Below are 24,800 nucleotides of genomic sequence, written 5' to 3'. Positions count from 1 at the left end.
TTTTACACCTTCATCTTAAACACAGAATGCCCTGAATTTAACAGAACGAGGCCAGCAGTAGCTGTATCCATGTCTGACAAAATCTAAAGGAACTTCAAGGAATAAGAATGGAAATGATGCATCTTTACAATTAGTAAAAAATAAATAAATACATAAACATTGCTCTGAGTTCTATCCAACCAGTTGAGGACAACTTACTGATTCCAGTGTTTGTGGCTCTCGGGTGGCCCTGCTCATTCAGGGCCAAACAGTCGGGCAGCAGTTTAGTGTGTTTTTCAGATTCCAGCCATGCAAGTGCACTCCGTCAAAGGTGGCCCTAAAAGTTTGCAGAAGCCTGAGCACTAGCAGCACCCTCTGCGTTAAACATGCACAAAGTTTCAAGTCCAAATCCGCAGATGTTTAGCAAAGCTTGATTTGAGAATTCTTGAGAATCAACATGCACGTTAGCAATGACGAGCACCAGAGCAGCTGCATCTTGTGGTGAAAACTGTGATTTAGTGTGGGTTTTTTTGAGGGGCTCATAGAGGAAGTAGATGTGAAAGAGTGCAGCAGAAATAACTGCGGTGTTATTTAGAGGTGTGTTCACAAAACAGAGTGATTGTTAAGGAAAGCCCCACACGCAAACAATTAATCCTCTCACAGATAAAACAAGACTTGATCTGGTTCTGGACTCAGTGTTAAAATCTGGCTCACTTGTGTGTCAGAATTTGCACATAGTCTACATGAATTCACAGTTTTTTTTTTATGTAGAAAACAACACTGTAAGATTTTTAAATCAGTTTTCCAATTCAGATTTCATTTAGTCAAACACAGTCACGCCCATTAAGGCCTGTTACGTGCCAGGAAAAATGCTGAGAGTGGCAAAATAATAAAAACATCAAAACTCCTGATAGCAAATGTCTTGTTGTCAAAACACATTATCCAATTAGAGCATGGAGCTAAATGTGGTGCGATTTACACAGAGTGCACACGTGTTTCCACTGACAGGAACACAGTGCAGTCATGCAGTTCTCTCTGCTGCCAATTCTGACCATGAACATAAATTACAGAATAAATGAAACTGGCACAATGACATAACCAGAAAAAAGAGGAAGCATCAAATCGAAAGAATTAAAAAGAGATTTGCTGAGAATTCGCAAATTTCCCCTGAGCATGGAAGAAGTCACACACCATGTCACCAGTGGAGTAATGCCCACATCAAGAAGGGGTTTTTTTCATGCCTTTTGAAGGCTCCCACACTGTGAGGGATGGTATAGTTCTTAAGTACTACTTCAGAAATGAACTTATTATATTACATCAAAAATATGTAATTTGTTTAGATTAAAACCCAGTAAAATTCCTGGGCTTTAAACGTACTCTATTTGGGCTCATTTAGTAAGTTAAGCACTTCATAGCATGTCAATAATAGCCTTCATTCAGTTGGTCCATCTGCCCTGTGCAGCACATCGGGAAAATAAACAGTCACAAAATCTTCAAACTGTTGATGCTGTTCACAGGGGGTGTGTGTGTGTGTGTGTGTGTGTGTGTGTGTTAGGGCCATTACAGTAAAACCAATGCAAATCCAACTTACTCTGATCTGCATAGTTTTTAGTTTTTAGCTCTAGCTGCCGTGTGTGAGATTCCAAAGTCACCAGTCGACACTGGAGATCCTTCTTCTCGCCATCCTGGGAGTCTTCCAAGGTGATGTACCTCTGCAGATTGACACAGTGAAACCAGATATTTATTACCACAGCACTAACATTAACAAGAGTACTGTAAGCTACTGTAAACACGAGAACATCCACTGATGATTTGTTTATGACAGCATCAGGAGGAAGAAATGTCACACATGCATGTGAGCGGTCAGCTTCCTTAGCCAGTCAAGCAATCATTGGCATCTATTACACAAGAATGCCTGAAAGAGAAGAATGAAATAGAGCTGTATGGATTAAATGTTGCTTGTACTTGATAACAATCTGGGTGATACTAATATTATTAATACAAATAGGAAACAAAGCACAGTGTCTGTCTTCTGTTCATTATCAAAGTTATCCAACATCTCAGCACAACAGGTGCAAAGCGACAGCTTCCTCACAGCTTGTGCTTGAGTGCTTTTCTGTGTACTATTTGATATCCGTATCAGGATTGTTTTTGCAGTCTTCACAGCAGCAGCTGTCAGCAACCTCAGTCCTCCTCTAAAACAGTCTTGGACATGCAATCATGTTAAATCATTACTATGATAAGATAAAGAATTTTATTACTTCGCTGTTCCAGGAGGTGGGTTTCGATTTTCAACCCCTTTCTTTAAACCGTCTCCAGCCAAAAAACCATCAGTCAACATAAAATCTAACACATAAGATGAAACTGTAAAGAGATCTGGTAAAGTGGGTTTCTAAAGGATCCAATAACAAAAAAAGTAACTAAAATTCTTTAAAGAAGCAAATAAGACGAGATATGACCCAAAAGACCACAAGAATGCTCAAAACAGGTTTCTGAACTTGGAGAGAACTCCAGTACAACATAAACAAAACTACTTTAACTATAAGCACGAACCTTGTGGCACCAGAACAAAAGTCAGGAAATCACCATAGGTGCTGACACTGACTGTTTACCAAGGTGGTGGAGTAACCAAGCCAGTAGAGCCACATTACTAGTCTGACCATAAAATCTTCAGTTATTTCAGTCTAGCACTCATTTTTTTGCTCTTGTGGTGTAACATACTGTGCAGCAGTATGTTACAATAAAGGAGGACTCTTATTACATTATAAAATAGAGATCAATAATGCTGAACTTGATTCATGTAGCACTATCAGTCTGCTACAGCGGTTATAATGAAGAACAGAACAGCAAACCTCAGTATTCACATGATAGGGTGGGGCTAGGTTTCACAATGAGTTCACCCGAAACCTTGGCTGATTGTGACCCACACCCGTTTTCATACCTTGGCTCGTGTGATTAGCTAGAGCAGGGGTCCCCAACTCCAGGCCTCGAGGGCCGGTGTCCTGCAGGTTTTAGATGTGTCCTTGATCCAACACAGCTGATTTAAATGGCTAAATTACCTCCTCAACATGTCTTGCCATTCTCCAGAGGCCTGGTAATGAACTAATCATTTGATTCAGGTATGTTGAAACAGGGTGATATCTGAAACTTGCAGGACACCGGCCCTTGAGTCCTGGAATTGGGGACCCCTGAGCTAGAGGATCAATAGGGGGTCCATGACCCTCTTGTGGACTCTCCACCAGTTGATCTTAGAACTGAAGAAGCTTCTCGGATGAGAGGTGAAACGTCTTCAAGGAAACGTAAAGAAGTCCAGATGCTTTTCTTTCCAAGCTCCTTAGACTACAGTGACCTGGATGACTGAGAACCTTCACAGACAGAACAGCAAAGCGTTTTGGCCTAAGTGTATTTCTGCACCCACAGTGGGTGACAAAGAGAGAGACAAAAAAGTTTACTTCCTGCTTTACTGTTTATACCAGCAACAAAACAGAGTTAACATTGTTCATACACAACAAATAAGGAACTAGCTGACTCTCTTTTATTAACGGACTTAACTGAAACGGTATCAGCTGAACATATGAAACCGTTTGAAGTTAGAAAATCTGGCTGGTTCTGTATTCTTTTTCCAAGCTGGCAACATAGACTAATGAGACACATTATCAGGTAAATTAGGGGTCGCACATCTTGTATTAGCCAAACGGGCTGCTAAATATAGGCACTTATCCAGTGCATCGGATCAGCATGTGTTTAGGCTTTGCTGCTAATGCGGCTAAAAAAGGTTATTGTTTCTTACATGAATATTTTCTACGTCTACAGCAGAGATCAAATGTTTCAGTAGATCACTCAACAAATAATTTAAATAATAAAATGCTGCATTACTCAGATCTTTGGGAAAGTAAGAAGGTAGGGAACTGTTAAGATTGCATTTACAGTTACAAGAGAACTTAAAAACTTAAAGGGATGGGGAATCTTATAGCTACATGTCAGAATAATTGCAACAATAAAATACAGTAGGTCCCATTAGAGAGAAGTGACAGACAGCATCACTGTTAGAACCGTTTTGATAACTAAAGGTTAAAGGCTACAGCCAAACTTCTAGTAAAAGGGAATACACAGGGTACTGCTGGCCTCTTTGTCTCATTTGTACTGATACTTCAGCTGAATCAGGTGTCTGATGCTGTAAACATGCAGTCTTGTGATGCAGATGTGAATAAGACACCCCGCAGTAGAGCCCTGGGCTGGTGGTGAGTGTCATCTGCAGAGAGATGAGGGTCACCTGAGAAGCCTGCTACAAGCAGCCTCTTATTTAAACATGTCCCATTAAGACCTGAGGTGTATAAAAAAGGTGTTTCATCAAGATATTTTTGCGATTTTCTTTTAAGTTTTTAAAAATAACACGGTCAGATGTCTTTATCTGTGGCGCTGCAGTCTGCACATGTACATAACAAAGAGACGAGGTAAATAGGTGAAGCAGCAGGGGTCAGTGTTTTAAAAACCTTCTCCAGTTCCCCCCTAAGACTTTCAACAATTAGCTTTAAAAGACACCATTTACCACCATAAAAGACTAACTGACTCTACAGCTGACATATGTTGACCCCACCCACCCAACACACACACACTGCAGCAACACATTTATCTGCATAACTCTTTCTCACCATGCTGCTCCTCATATGACCTGGGAAGGAGGCTTGCACATATGACAGAGCTCCAGAGAATAAGTGTTCCAGCGTTTGACCATGCACTCTTCCCCCTACGTTACACGGATAATGATCTCTTTGTCCCCGGGTGCCAACACACACTCTCCTACTAACAAACACATGTGCTTCCAGAACAAGTGTGTGCCTACCCCCACACAGGGCTTCACTGTATTGGCACTCAATTGACAGAGACTGAAATCAGCTCCTTTTTAGAGCTTTTGGCTGCAGATTCCTGCTGGGATGTTTAGGACAGCTGGGGGTGTTTGAGGTCCTGGACACCAGATGCAGTAAAGGGTTAGATGATCTCCTGCAGTAGTCTAATAGATTTCCAAAAGTCATGGTAAATAATTTGTCTTTTAGATAACACTGTTTTGACAACATACTGTGGGATCCTACTTAAAATAATATCTCACTGGAAACATCAGCTAAATCATAAATTCATAACACTATACAACCATGAAAGCATCTTTCTTAGAACTGCAATGAGTCGATTTATTAGTCAAACAAAACACCAACTACTTTCATAATTAATCTTCACACAAAATTTCAACCAAAACCACTAAAACTTTATTCTCAGATGCCAGAAATGCAGAAATGCATCACAGTGAATTATTACCAACATTACAATAATCACTGGTAGCAGTCAGTATATGAGAGGCTGTATTTACTGCAGACTCACCAGCGCTTTGAACTAATACTAGCATGCCATCCCTATTGTCAGACTGCTGTTGTGCTCTTTTGGTAGTTTGTGTGTTCATTCGTCATGAACCAAACAAACACACCCTGACCTGATAACAGACTTTTGCAGTGCTTACGACTCATTCTGAGGGAACGATAAATATGCGTGTACCAAATTTCAGGTGATCACCTGACATCATCATAGACTGAAGGGCACAAAACTGTGTGGCAATTACACAGCAGATGTTGTGTTCTCTAGATGGGGGAAGAGTTTGACTTTTTAGCGGCACTGGAAAGGATTGCCAAAGTCATAGGAGTTCATTCTCCCCACTATTATCTGAATCACATTTCTATCATGATGGAGCTAAAGGAAAACGTGGAATATAACTCAAGTCTGAAAGGATTCATCTACTTGAGACAAGTTAAAATTGTGCACAATTCAACAGTAATTGACACATTTCTATCCCAGACATATGTCTAAGATTTGGTTATAGGCCTATTTGTTTGGCAGATATTCAGGTCTCACTTTGGGTATTGGGATATTTGATATTTTTCAAAGCTGAAATATGTACCATGTCACATTTCTGATGTTACAGCAGTAATCAACATGCTTTTGTTCAACTCACTTTTGCTAATTTTCATCCATAGTGGAAGCTGATTTGCTTGTCGCGCAAACAGAGAGTATTAAAGACTGATGTAGCTACAGCAACATCACCAGTTGGTTTAAGCCCAGGTTCCTCTTGTCTGTGTAACCCCCTAATGTATTTAGTATCAGCTCATATGTCCATGACCAGTATTCACTCTCATTGACAGTTGCTTCAGTCGCTCGCCTGAAAACGGAGAAAAGTTTATCTTGGGTCCACTCGCTTCACTTTTCCAGCAGTTTAACTAATATGGCCAGAAACATCTGTCACAATTCAGTCTTTTCTTCTTTAAGACACAGTCAAACAGACCCATTCAACAGTATGCTGAACCCAGTATTAGTGGCTCCTGGTACATGTTAGTTATTCACCGTGATCAATCAGTTGGCATTACTCGTGAGTAGTGTGCAGCCTCTCCCACATCAGCAGCAGACAACCATGGACGGACAAAAGAACTGAGGGAAGTGCCGTTTTTCCCAAAGAATTTCCTGCCTTGCCTTTTCCTCCTTTCGTTGAGGCAAGCCAATGAGAGGAATTCCTCTGGGCTTGGAGGACAGAAAAGCAGGACTTGGCCCATACGACGTTGATTTGGTGAGATTAATCTGATTCTTTTTTCCGAGAGTGACTTGTTTAAATGAGCAGCTTAATAAATGAATCTGTGCCACACTGCTCATTAGCCTTGGAAAAGGCAGTTGCTTTGGTGTGGGCTGTGTGCATCTACACGTGGGTGTAAATGTGAAAATCACAGCTATCTGCATTGGAACCGTCTACAGACAGAGCAGGTGTATCCCTACAAAAAAAAAAAAAATGCATTGCATGCATTGATGCAGAGTTTTTTTCTGAGTGACGGCACCTATCATTCAGCAGAACAATAAATTTTGTTGTATGTGCAGTATCAACAATTTTCAAACATTCAAGTCACGATCATGTTGCTGTGTGCAGACTGACATGGGCTGCGTGTGATCCTGTTCTCTCAAACTTTGTAAAATCTGTGTCCTAGTATAACAGAGCATGAGATAAGTGATGGATAAGAACAAGGGAGACTTTCTTCAATAGCAATCACAAAAACAACACTTGCTATTTAAAACAGCTGATGCAATAGGATCAGTCATCCTGCATAGCTTAAGGATCAGCTGGTAATATGTTTGCTATGATGGTTCTCCGTCATCTGAGCACATCAGTATTTATGTTTATGACAATATGAGCATAACACAAGTTGCCTTGAGACACTAAAGACAGTCTATTTGACATTTTTGACAGTGATTTTGTAAAGGTGTGCTATTTGTTGTGAAATAACAAGAGAGCAGGCCTCACCTGATCCTGAAACTGCATGTTAATTGTCCCATTAATTTGGAACCTGTTAGACTAGAAGACTGTGTATAAAATCTCCAAAAGTTGAATCTGTTCATCTGGACGTAGCGTTTTGTGGGAGAAACGTTTCGTCACTCATCCAAGTGACTTCTTCAGTCTCAGCTGACTGCAGGTTTCCCCAAACCTTATAAACAGTACATTTGCATAATGACTGAAACCAGTCACTTGGATGAGTGACGAAACGTTTCTCCCACAAAACGCTACGTCCAGATGAACAGATTCAACTTTTGGAGATTTACTTTCCTGGATGATTGAGAATGCATCAAGACTGTGTATAAAAACATTTGTCATTCACACACATATTGATTTGTCTTTGTGTCTGTGTCCAAACATTACAGAGGGCACTGTATAGCAGAGGTGAGAAATTTCACACAGCTGGATGAAAAAACCCTCAGCATACTGATGGAAAATCCCATCTGCACAGGTCTCAAAGCTGAGGGAACATGTTACAACATGATATCAATTATTAATGCACTTCTCTGTGACCTGTTGTGCTTGTCATTCAACATTTAACTGTCAAGGCAAATGTCAACAACTGGGATTAAAAAACAGCACCTATTCACACAAGGAAGAATGGTTTACTAATGCAATCTAAAATAATTTAACAGTTTTTTTGCAGGGAAGTATTATTGCAACCTCTATTCCAGTTATCGGTTGTGAGTAATTCAGCTTGGATTGTTAGCATACTGTCTGGCAAACAAGTCAGATGAGCAAACCTCTGCAGCAGTTCACAACTTTTGAGTTTCATAGAGACTGCTCATGTGAATAACGGTCAAAAATGAAGATGCAACTATAACCACCAAAAAAAAAGAAAAAAAAAATCCAATCTAAGACTCGCAAGAATAATGTACTACTTCTGTTGAGAAGGCGTACATTATCTTTAAAATTCTCTTCAGTTATAGTTAAAAAGAAAATAAAAACAAATAAAGTTATCTAGTATTTAATTTACGATTTTATTTTTAAGTACATCTCAAGTCCAAGTGATCATCAGCTAAATAGAACAAAGCCTGCATTCAAGGCCTTGTTGCCTCTGCAAGCCCTAATACAAGATACATAATGAATGTAACAGTGAAGATCACTTGTTTTTGCTGTTATTTATATAAATGTTAGCTTTGGTAAACTGTATCCAAGTGATTTGGACTATGACTAAACAGAGCTTAACCAGATATAATTGAGTAAATCCAGCAGCAGTCATTTACAGTACCTCATTCAACATAGAAGCTCAAGGCTGCATCAAACCTGTACAGTAAAATATATATGATTATAATAACTGTTACATGCTAATAGCTATGTGTTACCATAGCAAAGTGCAGGTACTCGAATCACAGAGATCAAAACTGAAATTTTACTGCAAAGATTTTTCCATGTAAGAGAAGTAAGAGTTCATTGATTTAATGATTCTCACCACCAGGTTTCTGTGTTATTTTAAGGGACCTGTGTGTGTGTCTTAATTAGACTGTTTTTAACATTCTGCACACTTGGAGCTTAACGATACAGTATTAGAAACCTCTTGATATACCTGGTTTAAACACACAAAAAAAAAAAATGTGGTAAATGGCAAATGGACGAGTTCTTATATAGCGCTTTTCTACTCTGAGCAACTGCAACTGCTTTCTATCTAACATTCACACACATTCATACCCAGACGGATGAATGCAAGGATATTTGGCATGCAGACTGGAGCAGATGGGGATTGAACCGATGTATTAGATGACAACATTTTCAGAATGTTACGTTTTTATGTCAAGGCACTCGCACACTTAAGATTACATTGGGTTGTATATGGCCCACAAACTGAAAACAACTTTAACAGTCCTGATTCAGTTCTTTGAAGGAAAGTGAACTTTTAGAATGTGTACTTATGGCTAACAATAGACACTGAAAGCGGGAGACAAAAGGGAACACACATGTACACAGAAGCACAGATAAGAGTGCCTGTAGACAGCCAATCAAACTCATGAGCATGCCTGCAGCTGCTAAGAAACAGCCCCAAATTTACCCAGCTCACAAAAGCAAGAATAAGGAGTGCAAGCCACAATGCACCAGGGCCACAATGAAACGGTTACAGCATACTACATAGCTGCAGGTTTTACACCAACTCTCTTAAATAAGAAGATGTGATGAGGAAACTGAGTAAAAAACAATACAACACTGATCATCTTTTCACTTGCTTCAGTTGTACTCTAAACTTCAATCTGAGGTAATTGTAGAGGTTCAGGTACACGCCCATGCAACATGCCCCAAAGTTCCCAGCAATAAATAAGAAAAGCAACCACTAACAGCAAGTGCTACACAGTGGTGATGCTTGTAATGAATATGGCCAGAGTTTCAAATAATGAGGTCAGCGTGTGTAGCAGTTATCCTGTGAAATAAAAGCTCAGTCTTCAAACAGTTTAAATCCTGTATGTCAGACAGTTTTTCTAGTCTTGGATCTTTACAATATCAGAGAGGAGCCATCTTTAAAAAGGCCATCTCAGGGATGCAGCACTGGATGTATGCAAAGCCCACCTGTTGTTGAAACTTTGTGTTTCTGAAGAGCAGCCAATCATAACTCTTTAAGGCAGGGCAGACCTCAGAGAGTGGATGAACTGAAGGGCTGCAGCAAAGCTAACTTTTATTATATAAAAACTGAATTGTGTAAAACTCATGCAAAGCTACTCTAGCAGTCAAATGTGGGGAAAAATGTATAACTACAAATCTGCATAATAAGCTTGGGTTTCAGACCCAGTGTGCAAGACTGTGGCACCTAAACAAGCGTTTCCAACACAAACCGCCCTGCAGTCATGAAGAGCATGGCAACGGGGGTGTCATTTGGGCGGAATCAAATGCAGGGTCAGTGAGACAGCCATGAGTCATGAAGCTGAATCTGATCACTGAGATTCAAACTTGTTTTTGGTTGAGGGAAGAGCAGCCAGCTGGCAAATAGATCACTGACTGGTTTGCATATATCTGACACTGCCAGGTTATGCGAAGTACAACAAACTACACAGTGGTGCATAAACCCATCATATAATGCAACTACTGGTCCCAAGAGACCCTACTGTGGCGACAAAACTTGAGCACTGTAGTGTCTCAGAGCTGACCATTAGGCATGGCTCGGGTACAGGACGATCTTTATAAAAAAAAAAAAAAAAAATGCAAGTGTACCGAATAAAAGAGGCCACCAAATATACTTTATAAAAAGTACAAAAGGATAAGTAATGCGCTTATGTGTACTTGAAAAGCATTGCAACAGTGAAGTGGCCGGATTTTCCAACTGACTTTGGCACAAATCCTTTCATCGAGCGCATAATACACCCCTTTAATCTTTAATCCCGCTTGTAAATTAGTTTGGCGCTGTTGCTGCTTGTTTTGTTTTGTTTTTTAATCAGACCCACCTCTTCTGTGTGTTTTCTCAGTGCCTTCTCTCGCTCATACTGGGTAACGAGCTGCTCGTTGTCCTCCTTCAGCAGCTCCAGCTCCACTTCGTGCTCCTGGTTGACAGCGAACACCGAGTCCAAGTTCTCCAGCACGGCGACGACCAGCGGCATCAGCTCCTTTACCACATCCTCGTCGTATTTTTCTATGAGCCGTTCAAACTCCCTGTATATTGAACTGGCCAGACCTGAGACCCGCTCAGACATCATGGTCGAGTTGCCCGAGTCGTCCTGATACAGGACTACGTCGTCCAGCTCCATTTTCCCGACTCCACTTGCACTTCTTTCCCAGCTAACGTTAATGAGCTAGCCGCAAGCTTCGGCTGACCAGAGGCTACCCACCTTCTACTTTCGCGGCAACAACAAAACTATGCCCCTAAAACATCGCTCGAATGTTGTTTCTCATGCAGCGGAGGCGCTGTACTTCATTAACAAAGTCCTATCCCTTAGTCGTGTGGACGGCAGACTTTAAAACCTTGCTAGCCTAGAAGCTAGCAGTACTGAAAAGTCTTTACTTGGCTCCTGATTAGTTGCCCTATCCAACAGATGGGCTTCTGCTGCTGCGTTCACGTGCTGTCGGAAAGATTGGAACAAGCGAAGTTCAACGAATCAAAAAAAGTAGTAAACGCAACATAACAGAAAAAATTATTTAGCAGTTATGGAAAAACAAAACACTAAAAGGTGACAGTATAGCCCAATAGCCCTGCTAGCAAATATAGCTTGCGCTTACAGAGAAAAAAAGCTAATGGGATTTTAACTATTGCTCATATATAGTTACTTTTAAGTGACGTTTGAGGGGCGGAGAAAAAATCGTATCAAAAACTGGTTTAAAGAAAAACACTTGTAGCTTCGTCTTATTGCATATACATAAAATCCAGATTTAACCCGTAATGTTCCCTTTAAAGGATATTGAAAATCATTTAAGTGACCGGGTTAATACACACTTCTAACTTCTAATTCTAGCACTGCAGCACAAACAAAGCAGTTATGTAGGCGTACCATATGATGTCCTTCATAAGTCAAACCTGGGATCATGTCGTTTGCCGAGCGTTAGTAACGCATTGAATAACCGCTCTGTCATTTCCCGAGTCAGTTTGGAAATATGAGCTCACAGGGATCACTTGAAGATGTCATGTTGGTGACGCTGACGTCACATCCCAAAGTGTGCTGCGGGGACAGAGTGTGAAAAACTAAAAGTAAGACACTTTTTTTTTTAAATGAAAAGATGGTTCGATAAAATAATGTGCCTATCTTACCAACTCCTTCATCCACATGGTCTTTTACTTTAATATTCAGAATTTACATCCCTTTAGATTTCAGTACTATCAAGAGAATATGCAGTTGTTTCTAATGCGGTCAGTTGTGCAGTCAGACTTTCAGCCTCTCCTGCCATTGCATCACATCATCTTTTGATCCAAGCACATATAGTGACCATTACTGCAGTTTTCACAAAAACAAAGCATCCAACAAAATGAACAGAAACTTCACCCTCATTCTATCAGCTCTCCATACTGTGATCTCCTTTTGATGTAAATGTAATACTTGTTAAATTATTAAGTGGATTTGGTCATGGCTTTTACCTAGGGAGCACGTAAGAGAGGTGGGATTATTCACAGCTGTTTCTACCTGTGAAGATGTTCTTTAACCTGCCAATGTCTGTTCCCCAAACGTCAAGGCAGATGAGGTTTCTTCCTGTTAAAGGGGAGTTTTTTCCTCCCACTGTCACCGAGTGCTTACTTATAGGGGGTCTTCTGATCTTTGCCGTTTCCTCTGTATTCCTGTGGGGTTTTTACTTCACATTATACAGCACCATGAGGCGACTGTTGTTGCTATATGGCACTAATTAAGCAAAAATCAACTGAACTGAATGTGTTTACAGGACAAATTTATCCAATTTGGAACAGAAAAAAAAGTGTTTTTAGGGATAATATGGTGTTAATTTCTTTTTGATTTATGGTAAACACTTCAGGAAAAGCAACCTTTTATACCAAACATCAACATTTAACACATTTTAGGTTTCTTTCAGTCTTTATGTAATATATAGCCTGAAGTATAACATTAACCTCCTAGGACCTGGCGTCCACATATGTGGACATCACATTTTGGGTTATTTAGACCAAAATACTGAATTTTGCTTTACAAGGGCCTGATACCCACTTACGGGGACATTATACTGCTACTGTTCTATCAAAATTTTAAATGAATATCCTCATATGTGGCTCTTATTTTTCTTAAAACCAAAAATAAGGTAAAAAAAAAAAAAAATCTGGTAATTCTTTCTTTTTACATTCATCAGGCCCCAATGTGACCAAATATCAAAGAGAAATTAAAATTGCATGCTGTGGAAGAGTTCGGGTCTTAGGAGGTTAATGCAGAGGTTCTAAAAAGAATCTCTGCACTAAAAAATATATATATTTTAGTTAAAACCCTTTATTATTGCTTACATTGATCTTGTTGCCTCTTTCAAATGAGCTGTCTGCATTACATAACAACAGTCATACTTTTTTTTTTCTTGAATTTGTTTGTGTTTAAAGTTAAAAATAGGGTAAGAACTAATGCCTCCTGGTCTGTTCATAATTACACCCCCCCAACTGACTCCTGTGGCTTCAGTCCGTGGATTAATCCCATTGTTAAGCCTTATAAAACTTGCTGGCTCTAAGATCAACAGGCTCATCTCACTGAGAAACTCATTGTTTATTCAGAAGAGGGAAAAAAAAGAATAAAAAAGGTGTGCTTCACAAAAGAGTTTAATTGCATCCAGAAGTCCAATGCTTTCTATTGAGATTGTTATGCAGGCATATTATAATATAATATATATATATCACCTGAAATGAGCAATATCCATGGCAAGTAAACAGGTTCCCACGTTTTGTGTAAGTACAATCTTTCTACTTCTTACACCAACACATTTATGCCAAACACCATGCACTATTCAAACTGCACTGAAGAAAAAAAATCTCACTGTAAACAAGCTGCTCTCATCACCGTGTCTCTCAGCTTGGTTTCTGTAATGCATAGGCACTGTTCAACCTGATGTCTCAAGACATTAAACACAGGACAAGCTAACCACAGCCACTACACAATGAAGGTGTGAATCCGGTACAGGTTTCTGTGGTGAAAGCTACCCTTATATCACTCTGACTCAGTCTGCTCTCACTCTTTGAAGAGAAAGAAGATAAGAAAGGAGGGGGCAGCCTCTTCCAACCACACACCGCTCACACTGACATAAAAATCAACAACACTGGCATCACAGTAAAAACTGCAGCACTGTCAAATATTGTACACAACGCACATTCAAAGATCATGGCATTCAGTTGCTCATGAAGTAACTCAAAGTCAAAATACATCAAATTATTTGATATAAATCATTAAAAGTGCAATTAAACAAATGAAACTTTGTGCTCCAGAGAATTTCTCTTTACAAATAAGGTTCCCTCCATGGCGATCATAACAGGCAGCTCTCTACGCTTTCACGTATTCTCTGATCAAATACTTGTATATTTGAAATCTTTGAAATTTCATAAGGCTTGGCGCCAAAATATGAGGAAATGGTGTGATTACAGGCCACGCGAACTACCTGAAGCAGTCCTTTATCAGGCATCGACAAACAGAAAACAAATGGTTGGCAGATGGTTTAAACATTGCGGAGGTGGGGAGTGAAGACACAAGGAATCAGTCTCTATGGTACATTTCAGATAGCGTTGTGCTGGCTGTCGCTTAAAGATGAAGGGCACAGGGAAAAGGGCTTGTCCTTGGTCAGAGTGCCGAGTGCTCGGAGCACAATGTCGGGCATGTGATCCGTAAGCATCCTGGGGCTGATCAAAATACTCCGGAATGCCATTTCATTTGACCAGTCTGCACGGTACCGGACCTGGGAAAAGCAGGATCTAAGGAAAATAGAGGACAAAGTGACCAACTAATTTATGTGCTTTTCTCTCATAACACTATATGCATCTAAAATTATTAGTTAGGGTTAGGGGTTATAATGAACATGAACACATGAAAGCCTAAACACAGTTCACAGACTGTAGATAAATAATGGAAGTAGCTTGCTTTAAAAAATTGGGGGTATTTTTCCTAATGTCCAGCAGGGGGAGACTCCTCTGGTTGTAAAATGAGCTGCATAGGAAAACTGCCCTCAGCTCCTTTGATTCATGCCATCAGTAAATATTTTTCTGATGAGTTTATGTCTTCAGTTTCCAGTTTCAAGTCTTAATAAATGCAACACGATGTTGACTTTGGACATTATTTCGCTCATTAGTGTCCCAAAGAATTCGAATGGTGTATACACAATCGTACTCCATCAGTATGCAGTAAACCTTGGTCCTTCCCCCACACATCTAGTTTGAAACACTAGCATAGTGATGGCAAAAATACTCAACTGGTCTTCATATGCTAAGCCAGCAAAACTGCCATTGAGTTTCCCAATTCCTTTACTGTTGATGGGGATATGAAGTACTTTTGAACCGCAAACCAGTCAGTGATCAACCAAGAATATGTCTAGAACTTTTGCCTTTCTTGAAAAAGAATTACAAGATACACAAAGTCATCAACACTTGGCAAGTCTGCTGTGAATCTGCTCATTGGAAACATGAAACATTTGCAGACCCACCTCCGTGTCGGCCCATCTTCTGTGATATGCAGAATGCGTCCCGGGAGGAAGAGAGGCAAGTGTGCAGGTGTGTGGGCGGGTGATTCATCCGATCCCAGGCTCTGATAGGAGGATGAGTGGCGAACGATTAGAGACTCCTCTCCCAGGAGGGGCTGGCTAAGCTCTTGCTCCCTCCTGTTATCCATCTCAGTGGGGCAGTCATCCGGGTCTCCGCCAAACAACTCATACCAACATCCCTGCAGCAGGATGCGGTACTGCAATGCAAACATGAAAAAAAAGGGTCCAGAATTCTGCAACTTCAAGATATTTCCAGATAGTCTACAGGCATAGGGCTATATGAAGGGTTCTTACTTTGGGTTTATTGCAGTTTGAAACTATTTTCAGTAGCTTTCTCTTCAGATCCTCCATGTTGGGAATGCTCAGTCTTAGCGGAAAACAAAACAAAACAAACAGAGACAGTTGATTGATTATAAGGTTGTCTGCGCAACATTCATAAAAACTCAAAAGATCACGTTTGTCTGCAAACATTCACTAAAACAACTTGAGAAACTGGAGATTTTGTGTCGTACCCTGGTCCATCCATGCTTTTTTTCCCCCCCTAGTGACAGGTGGTTGCCTGGGGGTCAGTGACCAGTCAGTAGGCCTGTGTGATTGGGGCTTTAGCAATCATTTTTCCAGGAAATGTCATCAAACTTCAGCAACCACTTACAATCAAATGGGGACTATTCCTTTTATTTTTTCCCTGGTGGCTCATAAACCCTTTTTATTGCCCGATGAACTGGTTTGAAAGAGGACAACAGTGAAAGATCCATGTTGGGTGGTAGCAAAATGTCTAAGTTAACAAGCTGACATTTCCCTTGAGTAGCTTATAATCATAGGTGTATAATTAAAAGTGACATGCTTTTGAGAGTGACTTGTTGCGGGGTTTTTTTTGCCTGTCCTGTCTGACGGTGTAGCAATCAGAATTGTTGTCTGAAGGCCAAACAAATTTATTTTCCCAAGTGGACCATTACAGCTTTTGCTATACTGGTCCACTATTTTATTAGATTTTTTATTAGGATTTTTTTGATTTTGAGTTACTATATTTTACAAATGGGGAATATTCTTTTTCCCCCCTCACATTTTTTTCCTAGATCAAATGAGTGTGGATTGGATTTTTTTTTTTTTTTAAACAAAAACAAATAAAAAAAACTCTACCATCAATATTATTTATGAAAAGTCTGGAACTTATTTTACTGTTTGTTTGATCTTTGTACTGGTAACCCAGAAGTGGAAAAGGTTTATGATTAGAATATGTTTTAAGAAAAAAGGAAGTTACAGCTTAAAAAACTTCAGGTTATATTTTTCACATGAAACTTAATTCCTAAAGAACATATTATTATTATTATCATCAGCATCATCATTTTCTAAGACACTTTTACCATAATACAAAAAAAAAAAAAATGTGGTCAAAATATGTTGGTAGAGTACAGGGAAGAAAACACTGATGAATCACAGACTGATGTGTATGCGCTGTTTGTGAAAGAAATTTAGTAATGTACCCACTTATCTGTTATAGCAGATATAGTGCTAGCAATATGAGCAGACAGAGCGATGGTTAGCCAGCAGCTGTAATGCTGCTGTGATGTCGTTATTTAACAACATTAGCTCATAGAATAACTTGAAAATAAACAGCTACATTAATTAGCCAAATTAGCAGATGTTACTCACCTAAGATAGGAATTTGCTACTTTACACTGCTAGCAGCTAGTCTATGTTAGCAGGTGAACTAGCATTAGTTAACAATGACATATTGCTAGTGACTGAACTAACTCTTCCTTGTTGTCTTACTTATAGGACAAAAACAAACATCAGTTTTTGTTTTTTGACCTGACTTGAAGTTGGTTTGAGACTAAGTGGACAGAGAGAACAGACTTCTTAGATTCAAAACATTTCAAGTACGTAAAATAAAAACACTCATGGCTGTTATATTACTTGATCACATTTTTGATTCCATAATATTTAGATCACTTTAATGGCATCATGTATAAAAATACATGATAATAAATTACTAGCAATCAACTTAGGGGAAATACTACACAGTCTGAAAATGTTAAGTTTTTTAAAACATGTTACAATCTGTTCACACAATAGTTTGCATATAGAAATTTGAGTTAAAATATTGACAAAGGCTTAGAAAGTAAAGGAGTGTGTCAGTTACACTTGTATTCTCCTATGTGAGTAATAACAGGGTAGAGCTAAATATAGAATCTCCATCATGCAGTAGTCTATAATAGTTTCACCACAGAACATTCATGCAGGCTTTTTGAAGACAGCACACAAATATACACGACCTTTAATGATCCACTGTGAACATTGAACATCACTGTCACAAGCATCTATTGAGCATCAGCAGAAGTAAATAATGTAAAGAGCTTTCTGTGTTACCTGGGAACCAGATCCTTTCCCAGGACCACTGAGACCACAAAGTCCTTGGAGTAATCAGCTAAAGCTTTACTGCACACAGAGAGGAAATAGAACAAAAAACACAATAAGAAAAGTGTCCCATACCTGACAGTATCCAAATGTAATCAACACTTTTTCTATTTAAATATGACATTACACATATCACATTAGCTGGGTGGCAGAGCAGTTTTTCTAATTGCTGCTCAGCCAACCAGCTCTTCCACCAGATCTGTTCACAGCCTGTAGCTGCCAAACCCCTTTAAAATCGGTCCTGACCTCAGACTTTGTCTGCCTTACCTTAGGAGGCCCCCTGGTGGAGAGAATGCATAGCACTGCAGGGTGGGGAAGGAATTGCGCAAGAGGATAGCAAGCACCGAGGCTGCACCAGCACCCAAACTGTGACCGGTGATCACCAATTTATACTCCTATGAAAAACAGGAACACAAACACATCATCTGTGTGGCTTCAAACAGAAGAAGGGAGATAACTGCCCGAGTGCACACACACAGAAAGCAGAGCTTTTATTTTTCCATATAGGAAGGAAAAAAGCAGGCCAGTTTTATATTTTCAGATTATTAAAAAACTCACAAGATTTTATTTGTGAGATAGAGTTTCCAGCTGAAACACACATTTAAGCTCTGTTAAAAACTGCAATCAAATCAACTTTGCAGCCACTTTAAACTTTAAGCCCCTTTTCTGAGAATTCACAAGTGAAAACTTCAGAAAGTGTTTTTTGGGTAAATTTTTAAGGATGTTGACATCACCACGTGGGATAAAAATGAATGTTACATTTGAAATTCTCCGCACTCAAGGTTGCAAAACTGAGAAGGCTGAGTTTGAACGAATTAGGTGCGGTTTGCAAGTTTAACTGACAACTTATGGTGACACTGTGAGACACATGCAAATTCTTGATAATCGCTGTATCATATATGGTTTTACCAACTGGTTATCATGAGCATGTGAAGCTTAGCTGGTGCTGCAGAATGAATCCAAAGGAGAAAATACTTTGAGTAGTAAGAATGTTTTTTTTCCACCAAGAATATGTGCAACAACCTACTAACCACTTTCTGATGTTGAAAAAAATGTTGAAAAAAAAGTTGTTTTTCCTTCATGTTGGGCTTGATTTGGCAGCAACAACCCTGTGATTGTTCTCTTGGATCTTGCATTACACGTTTTAACAGATTAAAAAGCAGAACTGTTATAAACCTTTAAGCTAATATAAGTGGATTGAGCAACTTGGATAATATTGATAATTCTTTATTATATGACTACATTCAAAGATACAACTGACTCTTAAGGAATCGTGTTGAAGATGAGTCTCGTTTCAAAATGTAGGCAAAAAGGAAACCTTTCGGATCACATAGCTTGTTTTGGCCAAACACCAATCCCACATTGTGAGATGGCCACTGAGAGTTTAACCAAAATGTTCTTTTTTCTTTTCAATGAATTATCAGAAAACAGATCAAACATCCAGGATAGCAGTGTTTGTTTTCTGTTCTTCTTGACAAATTAATCTGTGCAGTTTTTATACAAGTCCTGTGACACTGATGTTCAATTGCTTATGAGGAAAAATGAAAATCTGTTTTTTAGCCTTGAAAATGTTGCGTTGCTCTCTCAAGGATCACAAATGCTGGAAAAATTATCCAAAATAAAAAGCATAACATTTGGACAAACCCTCACTAAAGTTACTGCACCAAAACAAAACCCCAAAAGAAAACTACTGATTCTCAGGTGGTTCAGTGGGAAGTACTGCCTGATCTTTGGTGAAATGATCCAGTTGTGATAAAACTAAAATAACCTAAAGTGCAACTGAAAGGTAGCCTCTGGCCCCGGTTACATTTCTTACCGGTGCAATGGAGAAAGCCTGGTTCAGGATGCCATCGTTGACCAGCCTCTTGTAGACGTAACCCGCTGCCTGGCTGATGCCCTGCAGGAGACACAGTCATCTGCTGAATCTGGCGGAAAACCTCAACAATGACAACCTTGGAGAGCCATATTTAAATGAATGTTCACCTTGTGGGCGTAGCAGGCTCCTGACACTCCTTCTATCGGCAGGTTCTCACATTCAGCAGACAGGTCTGTGAGGACATCCTGCAGGAGACATGAAGTTTAAATCTCTTGTGGGTAAAAATCATTCAGCTCCTTCCTGAAGCTCCAGACTCATAAGAAGAAACGTTAAATTATTCCAGAATCAAATCAACATTTCACCTACATCACTCACATGTGTGGACACTCAATGATGCAAACACTGATGTTCTTTCACTTCAACTTTTTTTTTTTGTATAAGTGCTACTGAGTGAGTGCTGAAGGGTCACATGGCATCAGATGGAGACATAAGACCTATATTCATCAGTCTATCCTTTCACTGACTTTTCACTTCGTTGCACACAAAAAGAGGGAAGTGATACTGAAGATAAAGAGACAATAACAGGCAGTAACCATTACAAATGTGGCTCTGAGCTTTAACTTGATGCAAAATCTGAGTGTATTTTTGGGATTTTGTATCTGCCACACAGAAAAGGCCATGCTGCCAGAAAAAGACCTCTGAAGGTGTCCTGTGATATAAAGCAAGGACACAAAGGCAGGTTGGTGGAGTTGGAGTACATCTGAGAGTGACATCAAAGCCTGCCAGCAAGTAAACACAAGACAGGAAACCTCAAGTCTAGCTGGTTAGCATCAACTTTCAAAATAAGAATGAGAGGGCTGTCTGTGGGGAAGGGAAGAAAAACACAAACATACAAATTGCTAAAATAAGTAACAATCCATACTTAGACAGCTGATACCCCATACTGTTTTTGGCAAGGGAAAAGGGGGAAAAAAATAGGTCCCAACTCACTTTAAGTGAAAGAGTTCCTCTGACAGCCACCAGAATCGCCTCCCTCTTATGATCCAGAGCCACAAAGAAGGGGATCTCATAGATCTGCAACATACCATGTGTGCTTAGATGTGCTGTCGTGAGGCTGGAGGTGCCCTTCAACTTGAACCTTATGTAACGTAAATGGCGAGTGAAACCCCCACCTGGTTGTGGAAGCTGACGTGGATAAAGTCTCTGTACTGCAAACCAGTGGTTTGTAGGATGGATGAGAAATGGCAGCCGAGGTGATCTCCTCCAACGATTTCGTCCTCGGCCACACGACTCCTGCAGCTGTAACACGTACACGCATTAGGATTTGGGTTACTTGTCTCACCACAGGTTCCACTGATTGCAACACGCACAGCATCTTACCAGTCTCCACTGAGCTTGCAGGGCCCGGTGAAGAGGTTGGAGTAAATGTACAGCGGCCAGCCGTAAGCAGCCGCAGCAAACTGCATCCAGTGGGTGGCTTTCTCCAGCTCGGCCTCCAGATCTTCTCCCTTGAAATAGTAAAAGACAAATAAGTAGGACTCTGCTTTGCTGGTTTCACAGCATGAGCTCGACTTCATCTACACAAATCGTGACTTACTACAGGAGAGGAAGGGCTATGAGGGACTACGACATCTGGATCTCTGCTTCGCTCCATCTTATCCTGCTCCTGGTGCAGCAGAGCCAGACCGGCTGCTATGTCACTTGGAACCAGATCTGTGTCCTGCAGCATGACAGAGAGGATCTCACAGTAGGTTTTGCATCAGTGGAAATTATATTCGACGCAGCTTATTTAAATGTTAAATACATTCTTTTTTCAGCCTGTATTCTGCTTGGTTTCAGAGATCTCTTACAGAGAAGAAGCTGCTGAAGAGCTGAGCGATGCTGGAAAACGCTGCCCGGTAGCTCTCGTCCTGCGGCAGGCAGCAGCATAGGAGCCGCAGCCTGCTCTCCCACACTTTAACAGCGAGTGAGCGAGCCGTGGATAGAAACTGGGTGCCCTCGCTGCTCTGCATGTCTCGAACTCCCAGCGGCTCCATGGCAGGAGGCTGAGGACGGGGGTTTCCCAGTGGGTCAAAAACGAACACTACCCCCACGGCCGTGAACAGCAGGATGATCCAGCTGTTGCCACAACAGAAACAAGCAGGGAAAAAAAGGTTGATCAAAGCAACGTAACTAATTAACTAGTTCAATAAACCAAAATCCTGGCACCTGAAAAACCTACCTGGCGACAACTGCCGAGATAACAGCTCCTACCGTGGCAGGATCACAGCCACGGCCATCATCCGACACCCAGACGGCTCCCAGACAGGCCCACACCAGCTCAGGGACATACAGTATCGCCCGCAGATACACCAGCGCGGGCATAGAGCGCCGCTGGCCGGGGTTTGTAATGGTACCTGACAGAGAAGAATAAAAATTAATTTACACTAAAGATACGGACAGAAGTTTCCACAACAGACAGACAGATATCTAAATGTGCAACATATAAGAGTTTCAAATCAGTAAAACTGTTTCTGCAAAGAGCCAATCACCAGCTAAACCAGAAAACATTTGAGCCAATCACGTTGTTGCACTGATGCATCCTATGGTCTGCGACAGTTTTAACTGTTATCATCTAAAGTTAGTATTCTAACCAGCTATCCCTTAGCCAACATCTTTTAGATAACGCAACTTGATGCAACAACAAGTTAGTCTAGCATTCAGTTAGCTCTCCGCCCAACATGAACAAGGAAAAGGCAGGAGAATTAAATCGCAATATTCTTCACAGCTGTCCTTTCTCACATGTGGCACACAGCATGAAAATGTGCGATTCAGAAGTATCCACACTACTCCAAATTCTCCATTAGATCTAAGTCAAGAAGCTGCCTGAACAGAGCATGCAGGGAGCTTACAGGATGCCCACTCGCTAGCTGCTCTATTACAACATCAAAACAATCCCACATCATATGTACTCTGTACTAGGGAGCTACTAGGGGCATTTTCTAGAAAAGTGCAGGTGTGGAAAACACACACACCCCTTCTAGAGCAAGGTCTGATGCATGGGTGAGGATTTGCCAATTTTTCCCATCAGAGAACTCTTACACAAGACAACGAGATGCTCAATATATGTTGCTAAAGAAGCAAACAGGAAATGACTCAATGGCATTGTTCACTTCAAGTTGATCTAAAATGCTGCTGCAAGAGTACTGACAGGGACTAGAACGAGAGAGCAGATTTCTCCAATACTGGCTTCTCTTCATTGGCTCCCTTGTTAAATCCAGAACTGAATTTAAAATCCTGCTCTTCACATTCAAGGTCTTGAATAATCAGGCCCCAAATTATCTTAATGACCTTATAGTACTGGGTATAGTATCACCCAATTAGAGCTCTTCGCTCTTAGACTGCAGGCTTACTTGTGGTTCCTAGGTTGCTCTGTTAAAGTTCAGTCATATTCGGGTTAAGGTTGAGGCCCTTGTGTGTGCACTAAGGAGGCAGACCTCTAATGAACCCCAACTAATTTACCTTGAGCACTGATGTAGACAATAGCACACAGTGAGAGGATGATGAGTGCCAGCACAACCAGCAATCCAACCAGGTAGCTATGAAGAACTCCTCTTCCGTTACATTCGAAGTGACCCTTGTGATAAGTGAACAACACCATGGTGCCAATCCACCTGGAGAAAGACAACAACCAAGTCAGTTATATTAATGCGCCGAGTTAGGCAGGCTTAGGTTAGCAAATGTGTTTCAGTATTCACGAGAGTAATCAACATACCAAAGTATACGGATGAACAGTTCAAAGGAGCCCGGGAAGACCAGATCGTCGCTGGCTATCCCCCAGCGCCGACCAAACACCACCATTCCAGGCATTTTGCAGGTAAACAGCGGAGATCTCTCACTGAGGATGGCTTCGCCGCTACACAGTGAACAGGCTTCTCTTGAGCAACACAAAGTTCACGTCATGCATGACTTCACTGACAAAGCAACAGCCAACCCAGCTGGCAACGATCTTCACCCACTGGTGTCTTATCGAAATTCCAGCGTTGCATAATTATTCCATACGATCTAGACCCCACACCTCTAACTCCACCCAGGCGCGTGTGTCAGCTACACCCGACAAGGCCGACCTGTGACTCTGTTGTTCTATAGACGTATGCAACCTGCTGGCACTTCGTTTGGCTAGCATTAGACTGTGCAACTAATGCTGTTAATGGGACGGCTTGCAGGATGTTACGCGATTAGCATCTAACCTTAGCTAAAAATACTATCGAGCTATTCCGAGAAATGAAGTACAAATACCAATGACAAGGACTATCTACTTAGCTAGTAATGTGTCAGCATATTACTGAGTACATCATGTCGCCTGATAAATGTTAGGGAAACAAAAAACGGATACATTTGAGTAGGTTTGGGTTTGTTTTGTCAGGAAAATTAGCAGTGTCCGTCCGCATATGCCTTCCGGTGAAACCGGGACAAATTAGAGTTCCGGTTTCTTGTTCACCATACAGACAGAAATATAGCTCTCTTCTGTTGAGTTTCCAGCTGAAGCACGATTTCATAACATGAGATACTGGAGGGAGTATTGTCGATACCTATACCGATACAGATACTTTTAACTTAAAGGCAGCTTAAGAGCAGCATGACATGACTTATGAGCTAAATTATCATCAACCTGTCAAAACACGTTTTTAATGACTGTTCATTATTATTTGAATGCCTGAATAGTTAATAGGTAATCAGTCTTGTAAAGCAACAGCTATCACAAAAATAAAACTTTATCTTTATTATTAGTTAATGTTGAAGTGTGACTTATTGAGAGGACCAGTATTTACACAGACATGTCTCCTTTCTGATGTATGTATGAATCTAAGTATAGATCCTATCGCATAGTAGCGATCCAATACATATGCCAGTGTTGGTATTGATTCTACCAATATTTGGATACCACTTCTAGCAATGGCTGCATGGTACAAATGGGCTTCCTTCTTTGATTTCACAAGAGCATTTTATACAATATAGCTGCTCCTACTGAGAAAGAAGCTACGGGAAATGCCAGAAACATTATCCCACCATCTCTTGGATTAGTGACTCCCTGACAGATTTTAGATGAGTAAATTATCATTTTGCCACGTTGCCACA

At 40.5% G+C, this 24,800-nt stretch overlaps 2 protein-coding genes across 4 annotated transcripts in view; both read right to left on the bottom strand.

Annotated features, from left to right (window-relative positions):
- The window catches only part of spag9b (sperm associated antigen 9b), a 37,579-nt gene extending 26,080 nt beyond the window's left edge, over positions 1-11,499 (bottom strand). Inside the window, exons 1-2 of one of the 3 annotated variants that reach the window (XM_025909587.1) lie at positions 10,741-11,499; positions 1,571-1,691 (exon numbers count right to left, since the gene is read on the bottom strand). In XM_025909587.1, coding sequence (XP_025765372.1) covers positions 1,571-1,691; positions 10,741-11,040 — 421 coding nt within the window. In that variant the 5' untranslated portion in view covers positions 11,041-11,499. Of the gene's footprint in view, positions 1-198; positions 481-1,570; positions 1,692-10,740 lie in introns of those variants that run through there. The other 2 variants (XM_013273164.3, XM_019362085.2) reach the window with 2 other exon arrangements.
- Positions 11,500-13,508: 2,009 nt separating this feature from the next.
- daglb (diacylglycerol lipase, beta) lies at positions 13,509-24,140 on the bottom strand. The gene is made up of 15 exons (XM_003438505.5): positions 23,437-24,140; positions 23,184-23,335; positions 21,904-22,078; positions 21,533-21,800; positions 21,280-21,402; positions 21,063-21,190; positions 20,855-20,981; positions 20,673-20,756; positions 19,850-19,927; positions 19,683-19,763; positions 18,134-18,261; positions 17,819-17,887; positions 15,743-15,815; positions 15,392-15,645; positions 13,509-14,666 (listed from the first exon to the last, which is right to left on the bottom strand). The coding sequence occupies exons 1-15, from the start codon at positions 23,529-23,531 to the stop codon at positions 14,471-14,473; spliced, it is 2,031 nt and encodes a 676-aa protein (XP_003438553.1). The 5' UTR covers positions 23,532-24,140; the 3' UTR covers positions 13,509-14,470.
- Positions 24,141-24,800: the final 660 nt, after the last annotated feature.

This window comes from Oreochromis niloticus, linkage group LG8, assembly GCF_001858045.2.
Source record: "Oreochromis niloticus isolate F11D_XX linkage group LG8, O_niloticus_UMD_NMBU, whole genome shotgun sequence".
Classification (NCBI taxonomy): domain Eukaryota; kingdom Metazoa; phylum Chordata; class Actinopteri; order Cichliformes; family Cichlidae; genus Oreochromis; species Oreochromis niloticus.
The sequence above is the reverse complement of the archived record's forward strand: the minus strand, read 5'-3'. Positions and strand labels throughout refer to the sequence as shown.

What these genes read in the sequence shown, in the direction of transcription:
- daglb (XM_003438505.5), bottom strand. Translation starts at nt 23,531, where the DNA reads ATGCCTGGAATGGTGGTGTTTGGTCGGCGCTGGGGGATAGCCAGCGAC. An exon ending in ATCTCGGCAGTTGTCGCCAG is followed by an intron (nt 21,801 to 21,903) that starts GTAGGTTTTTCA and finishes TTGTGGCAACAG; the next exon opens with CTGGATCATCCTGCTGTTCA. An exon ending in TGCAAGCTCAGTGGAGACTG is followed by an intron (nt 20,982 to 21,062) that starts GTAAGATGCTGT and finishes TACGTGTTACAG; the next exon opens with CTGCAGGAGTCGTGTGGCCG.